The sequence below is a fragment of the Monopterus albus genome, unplaced genomic scaffold, assembly GCF_001952655.1.
Source record: "Monopterus albus unplaced genomic scaffold, M_albus_1.0 scaffold27.1, whole genome shotgun sequence".
NCBI classification, from domain to species: Eukaryota; Metazoa; Chordata; class Actinopteri; order Synbranchiformes; family Synbranchidae; genus Monopterus; species Monopterus albus.
Genome location: NW_018127907.1, coordinates 1570038 through 1581918, shown reverse-complemented (window position 1 = coordinate 1581918; position 11881 = coordinate 1570038). Strand labels below are relative to the sequence as shown.

General features: G+C 38.3%; 1 protein-coding gene across 3 annotated transcripts in view; it reads left to right on the top strand.

Moving 5' to 3' along the window:
• pigg (phosphatidylinositol glycan anchor biosynthesis class G (EMM blood group)) overlaps positions 1-11881 on the top strand; it is a 76297-nt gene that overhangs the window by 22508 nt on the left and 41908 nt on the right. For all 3 annotated transcript variants that reach the window (XM_020595469.1, XM_020595468.1, XM_020595467.1), the window contains 2 exons: positions 6776-6993; positions 7336-7620. In XM_020595469.1, the coding sequence (XP_020451125.1) occupies positions 6776-6993; positions 7336-7620 (503 nt within the window). The remainder of the gene's footprint in view (positions 1-6775; positions 6994-7335; positions 7621-11881) is intronic.

Here is an 11881-nt window from a genome sequence, read left to right as displayed (position 1 = left end):
TTGTTTGTTTTTTGTTTTACAGCCTGCAACTTTACTATTTTGATTCATTCTTACTGCGTTTATCTTTCTCTGTAACAGGCATCAGTTTTCATTAAACTTATGATCAGTCTGCCCAGCATCAAACAACGGTCAGACAAAGTGAGCAACTAGTTGGTGAATACCCAACACCTTACTAAGACATGTTATATTGGCTTTTCATCTGTCACCTGTTTGTACAGCATGTTAACTCAGACTAACGTGATCACTGTGTTATGTAGGTTACTGTTTTATGTACATTCCGCTCACAGTTTTGTGCACCTTGTTGCTGACTGCATTAAAGCAGCTGCTCAGAGCATTTAACCTGTAGGAATCTGATTAAGACCAGGGTTGACCCGTCATACAAATCCAAAAGATTGATCGTACCAAAGCTTATGAACACTGCAATCCTTTAGCCTTATGACTCTATGATGCTGGGAACAGTTTATGAGGAAAAAAAGACTGAACCCAGTGCTAGAGTAAGAGAAACCAACCGACTAAGTGGTAAACAGGCAGCCCTGTTGTGAACACGCTGCCATGTCAGGATATAAGTGACAGCAAACCTCTATATGGATTTATTTTATTTTTTTTTTTAGGTCTGTGAATAAATAACTGAAAACACCACACAGGAGACTCACAAACTGTCTCTGGTCTGTTCTTGGACATTAATGCTGCCTACTCTTTGTGCAAATCCATGCACATATTCTCACACAGTTTTCCTCCTTACTATCTCGGGGCCACACTGCTTGTCAGAGTTATCCATCTTTCAGCCGCTCCCCCACACCTATCTGTTTCCCTCATTGTTGCCGTCCTTCATGTTTTAAAATATGTGATACCCCAGTGGCAGCATTTACCGTTGCTGTTAGATTTGTCACGTTATTTGTCATATTGTTCTACATGAGACTGAAACAGTAAGAGAGAAAACTCTGATAAGTGGGGTGTTTGGAAAATAATTGGACATGTAGCATTGAAATTAAGATTTCATCATCTTCACAGGCTGTTTATTTCACCAGAAATCTATTTACTTTTTTTATTATATCAGTTGTACCGTGAAAATGGAATGGCTTTTGCTTTCAAAATAAGACCCTGCAGAGAAAGTGGTGCCAGGGACACTTAAAAACCTGCGGTCATTCTACCTACTGAGGATTTTCTAAAGACACAAAACGGCAAGAACGTATTTGGTCACCAGAAAGCAAGAAATGCAGGACTGATTTAAGAATTATTACAGGGCCTGTAAAAAGTATTCACCCCCCTTGGAAGTTTTCACCTTTTATTTTGTTACAACATTGACTCATGATCTATTTTAGTTTGACTTTTTGATACTGATCAACAGAGTTAAAACGGATCCATACAGAGTTTTCTAAATTGATACATGACAAAATAATTGACTGCATAAGTCATCACCCCCTTTAAAAGTGACTCATCTAATTCATCACAGGTGCAGCCAACTAGTTTTAGAAGTCATACATTTAGTTTAATGGAGATCACATATGCACTGAATGCGTTTTAAGTGATTGTAATATAAATATACCTGCATCTGGAAGGTCCAGAGGTTATTATAAAGCTTAAGTTAGGGGATGGATACAAGAAAATTTCAAAGTCACTGAATGTCCCCTGGAGTACAGTTAAAACCATCATTAAGAAATGGAAGGAATATGGGACGTGCGTAAATCTGCCTGGAGCAGGTCATCCTCAAAAACTGCGTGACTGTGCAAAAAGGGGACTAGTGAGGGAGGCCACCAAGACACCTGTGACTCCTCTGGAGTTGCAAGCTTCTGTGGCTGAGATGGGAGAGAAACCAAGCCATTGTTAGAAAAAAGCTCATATTAAATCTTGTTTACAGTTTGCCAGAAGGCATGTGGGACGCTCTGAAGTCAACTGGAGGAAGGTTCTATAACTCTAGCTTTTTGGCCATCATACTAGACATTATGTTTGCCGTAAATCAAACGCATCATCCTCACCATGAAGCATGGTGGTGGCAGCATCATGCTGTGGGGATGGTTCCCAGCAACAGGCCCTGGAAAGCTTGTGAGTGTAGAGGGTGAAATGAATCTAGCAAAAATACAGGGGAATCCTGGAGGAAAACCTGATGCTGTCTGCAAGAGAACTGCAACTTGGGAGAAGATTTGTTTTCCAGCAAGACAATGACCCCAAGCATGCAGCCAGAGTTTCACACAAATGTTTCCAAAACAACAGTGTTAATGATCTGGAGTGGCCAAGTCAGAGCCCAGACCTTAATCCAACTGAGATTTTGTGGCTGGACTTGAAAAGGGCTGTTCACTCATGATCTCCATGGAACCTGATGGAGCTGGAGCAGCTTTACAAAGAAGAATGGAGTTAAAATTCCAGTGTCCAGATGTGCAAAGCTGATTGAGATTTGTCCACACGGGCTCAGTGCTGTAACTGCTGCCAAACATGCATCTACTCTACCAAATTCTGACTCAAAGGAGGTGAATACTGATGCAATCAATTATTTTCTCTTATTTTTATTTAATTTACATTACTTTGTATGGATCTGTTTTCACTGTGACATGAATGTTCTTTTCTGTTGATTAGTGTCAAAAAAACCAAATTATATTGGCAATGATTCCTTGTTGATCAGGCCTGTACCTGGATCTGTAAGACTTTGTATTAACCTAATGTTGAAGATGAACTACTAGTTTATACCTGTTTTTCAAATGTGGTCAAGATCTTCTTACATGAATCACTGGCATGGGCGATGAATAGATGGAGTCCTGAGAGCTATGTCAGTCCAGATGGAAAGATCTCAGTATAACTGGATGTACAGTATTGCCTTTAAATTTGCTAGACAGATTCATGGCTCCTGGACAACCAGGCCAATAAAATGCTTAGTTGCGTGATGTCTTTGGGTACTTGCACATTTGTATGTTGTCCAAGTTTTCAGTATGCTGATTACAAAAGCAATATTGTCCCTTGTTGAAACGTAAGACAAATGTACAGTTCAAGTTACTTTATTTGTACCTGTGAGTAAATTTGGCTTGCAGTAAACATGAGTCATCCATGGTAAAACACAAATAGTAATGTTGTGGTCTCATCTCGGACTTGACTGCATTTTTTTTTTTAATCAACCGTCTATCAATGTTGATACACTGGTCTTGGTCTCGACTTTGTTTAGGTGGTCTTGACTACAACAAAACATTGTGCTACAAAATACTAAAGTGCGTAGTGCTCCATAATCACACCATAACTATGGCACTTCAGTGTACAAATGAGAATAATGAGACAAACATTTGTCATTTGTGCTCTGTCCCTATAACTTATCCATGCAAATAGTAGCTGTTGGGTACTTCAAAATGTTGTCCAGAGGGGAGAAAGTGAAACTCACTGTACAAAGGATGTGCATCTTCAGTCAAAAGTGAGCCAAATAAATGCTGTAACTGTGTCGTATACAGGGTTGTGACTCCCCAGTCAACTTACTAGCCCACCTGACAATACAATTCAGAGAATTCCTGCTTTTTAAAGATAAGAAACCAAAAATTTAAATTATGATAAAATTAAATCATCATAGTGAGTGTAAAAACGGGAGTCTCCTCAAGCACAGCAAATGCTGATGCCCCTTTTTGCACACAGCCTCACAGTTTGCCTCAAATTTCAATTTTTTTTTGTCAATTGTTAACCAATATTTGTATAATTGTACACCTTCCTTTGTCTGACCCTTACTGAATGTGACACGTGGGCCTATATTCTGAAATCAGAGACCATATCCTTAAGTCTTAGATGGGTTTCACAGAAGACAGGATTCCTCATACCACTTCACAAAGTCAGTGATGACCAGGATATGACTAGTCTCATTGTTCTGAAGCAGACTAAAGCTTGATTAATGGTTCTGTGTTGAATCTACCCCATAGATGCAATGTAGGTAATTTGTAGCCTTGTACCCTACGCCGTAGCCTGACGTGCTCCTCTCTAGAAATGCAATGTTGTGGTGATACAGACTGTAACAACTATAACATTTCCTTGTTCACGTCTCTCTGGCCGGACAAGCACAAAAAAAAATTCCCCTCGCGTTGCCTCAGCTGGTTCAGTGGTCAGACAGACCATCTCCTCTGATGTCTTCTCTCTTATGTGCTGCACTTATTCAAGTACAAGTAACTGCTGTTCAACATCTATTAGTTTTAACTCCAACGTGACCCACTCAGTTTCAGTCGCCATTGTTGGTAAATGGTGAAGAAATGCGACACATTGGCAATCCCACTGCCAACTAGTGTTTTGGTGGTGTAGCTGCAGGGCAACACAGACACAAGCTGACAAGTAAAAATGCTCACAATGGCACATACACTTGTGTAGTGTATGGCTAGGCTCTACACAGATTCGACACAGAATCATCAATCAAGTTTAACAACTACATTGTCATCCACATACTTTAAAAAGGCCCTGTTATCACCCCTGCTTTGACACATTTATATAAAGGAAGAAAATAATGGTGAAAGCGTGGTGTCCTGTTTAAAAGAAAACACAATCTTGCACAATTTAGGCAGCAAATAATGCATTTTCAAAACTTGTAAACAAACTGCTAGGTTTCATATTGTTAAAAAGTTTCTACTCTGGCAGCACATTTTTGACTCCATTTTGGTCCCTGGTTTCCATAGTGATGGGATAAAGTGCAAGTTATTACAGCAGACCTACATATGAATGTGTGGATTTTTTGAATCTGTGAACTTGGGTAATCATGAATCTGTTTTGCAGTAAAATGTAGTAGTCGTCACTGCTGGGAAAGTCGCCTGGGATGATATTTTAAGTTGCTGCCTCTTGGACACCTGTTGAGGTCACATCGTACTAAGTGTGAAAGAAATCACTTAAAAGAAATCAGCCTTCTGTTGCTGCTGTCAACATTCAAATATGTTTCATCAGGGAGACAAAACTATATCAGTGGCCTCCAAGTTTGCTTTCGTCATTGTTGTGCAATCTCTGTTAATAGGTTTTTGCAATCATTTTTTTGTCCTGTAATAACATTTTCAAACTCTGGTGATTAGAAGTGTGTATCTCTCCCCCTCACATGATTCGATGCATATCTCGATACATAGTCCACAATTATATACAAAAACAATACAGCAAAATTTGCAACTATATGATGCGGTACAATTCAGAATGATTTTTATTTAGCACACAATTGTACAGGTGTACCTAATAAAGTGCCAGGTGAGTGTATATTAAGCTGTATATATAAGCTTCACACCACTAGGCCTCCGGCAGGAGATGGTGTGTCTCTCACATACACACTAAAGGCACATGTTAGAGCAGAACACAGTGAGGAGCAACAGAAAACTTGCCAAAGATTGGCTTATGATATTCATATTGATTTTAGACCATTTTAAACTCATTTGCTTCGAATCTGTGATTTTCAACCAATGCAGCTGTAAATCTGACTCGTCTATCGATTTTCCGATCGTATTGGTTTATCTTTATACTGCTACTGGTGCTACAGTTTCAGTAACCTTGTTCTGCCACTTTCTTTGCCTGTTTCCCTTGTTTCAATCTTCATACTGTGTTTTCTGACCTTGGGCATCTTGGAGGCATATTAAGAAAATCCTGTACTTTTAGACAGATGAAACATGGCCAGGACATTTGATGTTGTGTGATTCACGCCTGTGGCTTAAAGTTCTAATATTTCTACCAAACCCCCTGTCTGGAAAAACCACAGTCTCTATTTATCATCTCTGTGCCTCTGTTGCTGAGATAAGTGTTATACTGCAAATATTGTTTTTAGGTATATGTGAATGTGTGTGTGTGTGTGTGTGTGTTGCTCTGAACTATATCACAAATCAGACTTCCACATTGCTTTGTCCTTGAACTCCTGAAGCAATGAAGTAATATGAAAACAGGCATAATTCCCTCTGCCTTGAGTAAACATGTGAATGAATCATAGCTTGGCATTGTTAGGGTCTTGACAAATTATGCATTATTCTCTTCAGGAATGAATGGTTTTTACCACAAGGGTATTATCAGTTCAGTGTAAGGAACATTACTGATACAAAAAAAAAAAAGAAAGCACTGAATACATTTAAAACATCCAACATGCATCAGAATGATTGATGAAGTCATAAATAGGATTACTGAACTCTCATCCATAAGGAAACAAATACCTGCGTTGTCTTTATGATGAAATACAGCAGGATAGGCAGCAGTCTGAAGAGGCTATTTAGTTAAGTGAGACAAAGAACTGTGCACTGCCTGAATTCTTTCACTTTTTTCATGGTTCACTTTGATTTTAAATAATCTAAAGGTAAAAAAGTGAGTATTTTTGCCATCCTCAGCCACTTGCACCTTAGCATCCAAGCATAGTTGTAGCAGTGTTAATACATACAAACAGGGTGAGAGATTGTTGATTTATATATATATACACAAATAAAACTGAAAATATTGTTTTTAATTATAGAGGCATTTAGCAAACAGAAGTTGAAGTTTTATAATTGGAATGCTCAGATTGTTTGGCTTCATAAATAAGTTTAATTGTCATGATGATAAATGAACAGACCAAAATTAATGTGATGCCGCATCAGGAAGCCCATAGAGGTTACTAATGAGATGCCTCAAATGTCCTCCTCAATTTGACAAACCCAGCATATATAAAACAATAGCTGCAAAAAGAACGTAATATAACATTAACCCCAAGTTTCTAACTGACAACAAACATTAACATCATCCCTGATTAATGGTCATTAAAACCACACTATTTAAACATACCAGCTGCTGAAACCACTACAACTGCTACACGCCTCCGCTTTGTTCTCCATTCCAGATGCTGGCTTTGAGAAGTTCCGTGTGGCAGAAAAAGCTCATGGGAGCTGGATGAAGCTCTATCTGGAGGGTAACACCTCCGAGGTGCTGTCCAACATGGGCAAGAAGGTCCTGAAGCAGTATCTGGAGGCCCTGGCCGCCATGAGCTTGGCTCTCAGCAAACAGCTGGGCAAGTACGACATGTACTCCATGGTCACAGGCATGGTGTTTGTGTTTCAGGTGAGTGCAGCACTTTAACAGTTGGTAGATTGCTGTGTTTTCTTAGCCTATGAAAGTCACAGAGGTTTAGGAAAAACATCAAAAATATGCTCTTTTTGTTTATTTTGTACAAGGATTGAGAAGCAAATGCTTTGGTACAATGAGTCAGTCTTTCTTACATGCATTATCTTTGTGTTGTAGTGGCATTGCTCTGAACTACCAACATAAAATAAAGGAATAAGTTTTCCACTGTGTGTACTGTACTGTATACTGCCAGGTTTTAGGGGATTGTATCAGTTAAACAAAAACTTGATCAAAGTTCCTGGAACTTTTCCTCCCCTTCTCTCTCTCCCCGCCGTTCAGCTCCTGTTGGTTTTACTGCTGGCGATGCCTGAAGCCCTCAGCGGTGTAGCAGCAGTGGACCTCCCAGTCCTCTCCACATTGCTCTCCCTACCTTTTTACCTTCTGTGCCTGCTGCTCGCTTCAGTGCATGTCCTGGTGTGCACATCTGCTGAGAGCTCCTGTTACTTTTGCAGCCTCTCCTGGGGTCTCGTGTTCGCTGCTGTTGCCTTCTCTTCAGGAATGTTTTGTATTCTTGTTTCCATGGCAACGCAGCGACTTCCCCTGGGACAAAAGATTCACGGGAAGGTGAGTTTGTGCACCTACAGTAAATATGTAACTCCCTAACACTGGTCCAGATTGTAATGGATGTTTTCCCTCACAGATGTTCACATATGTGAACTTGTTCATCAGTTCAGCTGGTCTGTGATTGCTTTATAACATGTTCATCAGTTCAGCTGGTCTGTGATTTCTTTATAAGGCTGTTAAAGAGACCAGTGAGCAACAAGCTCTAATACTGGTGAACTGAGCTTTGTGAAAGTTACTCATTGCTGTTTAGGAGATGGATATTTTTCTCTCTCTCTCTTTTATTTTTCACTTCCTATTGGTAAGGAAATAATGGCTATGAGACTTGGGTTTTATGTTAGAGAAAATCTAGTAAATCTACTGAGGCTCAGGGGATCACATGTATTTCTCTATTGTACACTCTCTTTGTGATTTAGCTAGGTTAGCAGAGTCTTTACTAATGCAGCTCTAAATCACTTGAATGTTTTGCACTGTGAAACAAAGGTCTGAAAAAAAGTCTGGTAGATTTTCTGGGCTCTGTAACAACTGAAAAAAATGACCTCTCCATATCATGGCCTAAAAGATTTAAGAGGGTCACCATATATGTCAAACAGTTTATGGCTGTATGCATACCTTGGCATGTGGTTTTAATGGAAGATTACAACGAGCTGTGTTAACTACTCTTTAATTAGATATTTATAAGAATGGTAAGGTAATAAGTAGGGGCTAATTTTAATGGCAACATTTTTCATTCAGCAATATAACCTTAAATGTTTGGCACATTTAAAAATGTGATAATGTTGACATATTTAAAAAGCATATCTAAATATTTTTTTATCAGTCAGTGCAGGGTCTTTCAGAAGCAGAAAATGAACTGATAGAATTTCTTTAACTCCAGAGCTTAACTCTTAAAGTCAACAGCACAACAAAGAGAGAGGATTTTGTTTACTGAAGCTGCTGCAGGTTCATTCTGTGTCCCAGAAGTCATAGATAGAGCCACTAAAAACAACTCCCATTTCTGAGACACGCTGCTGCATCGAGGGATATTATCCATCATTTTTAAATGCATATGTATTGCATTGTTTTTTTTTTAGCAAAACTTTAGAACTCCACAATCTTTGCCTATAATCATTACTCATATCAAAATGTTCCAGACTACCAGAATTCCATTTCTGTAGATCATTGTGTGTCTCCAACCAGAGGGGTTGTTCCAATTTACATTATAGAAAGTTTTGTTTGGCCTCATTATTGTCAAGAGGATTATGATAGTTTGGCATGATGGAAAAAATGAAAACGATCCCATCCAATGTGATTGTTACTGTACAGACAGAGCAGACTTGACTAAAGAGAAAAACTACATAATTAAAAATTATTTCAACTCAGTAAATTGCAAGCACTGTTTAAAACATCTGTCATATTATGATGTCAGTATTTGTCAGCTGTGAAAAAGATGATTGCTTGTTGATGCGCCTGTTTCCAAACCAACATGAGAATTAACAGAGCTCCGGAAAGAACCAAATCTCTGCCCAAAATGCAGATGCACTTCTCAAAAAAATATTTTTTAACACATCATATGGGGACAGTCATTAAACCCACTTGTACACGTCACCGTTAAACCTTCCAAGCTGATGGACAGAGAAGGGGGGATGACAATGTAGAGCTAATGTTGTGTTGGTGGTTATTCTGGTAGTTTCATGAATTGTTATTGTGACTTCCCTCTATAACAACCATGTTGAAATTTACCTCCACGAATAAACACAACTGCCAGCTACAGTATATGTAGATTTGTCTTCTAATGTGAGCAGTCAGTCAAACGTAGTGGGAGTAGTTATTCTGAAGGTGGAAGCTTTCTGGCTTTAGTGTTTGTTTAAATTGGCTTAAAAGATGAACCCTCTTTACTGCTGCACTTCTTTGCTCATTATAATTTATCTGTAAAGGTTGCATCTCATTTCCCTTCAGGGAACTTTGAGAAAGCGCTGACAGAGCAAAAACATCAGACGATATCCACTCGGGCCATTAGGTTGGATCAAGAAATATAGCTCTATACAATGGAATATGTGAGGGAAATATACTGTATTATAAATGTTTCTGTGACTCAGGCTTCTTAAAAGGAGCTTGAATGTCACACAAATGTCAGATGTGCAATTGGTGAGTTGGCAGGTTTTTATCAGACTGGAGAGAAGTCACCAGACTAGCTGTAACGGGGAAAAAAAAAACCTGTTGCACAGACAGTCGATTAAAATTTTATTACACATTCTTCCTCAGTAACTGTAACTGATTACAATTACATGTACATTTATTTTGTAATTTAATTACATCATCTAGTTACGTTAAACTAGTTTTCTCCCCAACACTGTATATCCTAAATGCTTACGAAGAAAACACCTGCAAAACAGTGGTGGATCATGGTTGGAAGACTGGTCCGCAGTTTAAGTGATACAGGCTTATAATAATATATATTTATGGATAACAAGCCTGATTATAATTTATCCTAGACTCTAAAATCTGTTGCTTTTTAGTTCTGAATGTTGCTGGAGACATATATTTACTTAAAACTTTTAACTGGCCTTAGAGAGATCATATGAAATACAGCAGCATTTCAGCAGTTGATGTTGGAATCAATTTTAAAATCTTATTGATTACACTGAAAGCAATACAGTAGATTCTGTTTGCCATTTTAGGGCACGTACCAAAGTGCTGTCTTATATCACGTCATGTTTTATGTCTTGTTATGAAATTGGAGACTAGGCATTTACAATCATGGCCCATCCTTAATGGACAAAATGGTTATTTCTGTAATAGCCTGTTTCTGGTCTTTGTGTTCACCAAGACATGACCGACAAACCCTTTTTGATGCTAATGTTTGATAATAAAGCTGTTTTATTGTTCACATTATAGTATTACTACTGTATGTGATGAATATCTAGGGAGTCCTCTGTCATTTTAATGAAAATTTGTCTGACAGGATTAAATCTACTTTTGGCAATTTAGCATCTTTTTGGGCAACTTTATGTTACCTTTCAAGTTAGAAGTCCTTTAAATTGTTACCATTAAGGAGAAAATAGGGAAATATTGGGTGACAAGTTTCAAAATGGAAGAAGTAAATGGTAAGAAATGATCTAAAGTCAGGTACACTGTTGTCAGATTATATAATCACTTGAATCAGCATGGATCTAAGTGCAAAGCTGTGCCTGCACAGATGACTGCATCTAAAATGTTTATCAGAGGTGTCCTCATTAATTCCTCTGCTTGTCAAGTTGGGATTGAGAAACTGGAAGATTAAGCACACTTACTAACTCACTACTTGAACAAAAATGTGATTAGAATTCCAAGTGAATTAATTTTAATAACCTAAAGGTGAATGCACTTTATTTAAGGAAGCCATTTCTGTGACAGAGGGGGAAAATGGGGAGATAAGTTTAAAAATGAAACTGGAGAAAACAGAAATGCCAAAAGTAAAATATTATCAATGTTGAAAAAACAGACTCGTATAACAAATATATTAATTGAGTCTCTAAAGTTTTAGTCTGAATGAAAATGTTGTTTCAAAGCTGTAAAGAAAGTCTTGTTACTGGGGGCTGATTCAGAAAGGCTGCTTCACAGCTGCATGATGGGCATTCAGTTCAGTGGTCCACCAACAAAATACGATACATCATACGCACATATTAGACCCAAGGAGGGTTAAGTGCTTCTAAAGGTGTCGCGCTCATACTAGTTTTGCCTGCAATGACACAATTTGATATCAGCTGGCATAGATACAGATATGATACCAAAGTTCCTCCAGTGAATTTAGGAAAAATAATAGATTTCACAAAAACTCATGATCTGTCAGTGTGTCTTGTCATGATAGAGAGGTCTACAAGGCAGGACAGCAATATACTGTATCCATCCTGAGTACATTAGACTTGATTGATTGATTGGTTCTGTTGGGCCTGAGGCAGCTTAGAGAATATTTCTGCCTTTTATACTTGAAGGTAAAAAGCACTGCACTCCACCAAAGGCAACAACAATACAATTGAAAGGAATATGTGTTCTATGTTTCTGAAGCCCATAGTTGAAAAGGAAATTATAGCGATAGTGAACAAATGTGGTAATAAATCATCCAGTGATAGTGATGGTATCAGTATGACAATGGTTAAATGGGCAATTGAGGGGATATGCAAACCATTAACCCATGTTTTTAACATGTTTCGACTTGGGAACCAGTTCCCCAATAATATGAAAATAGCAAAGGTTATTCCACTGTATAAATCTGGGGATAAGCACAACTTCACAAATTATAGAC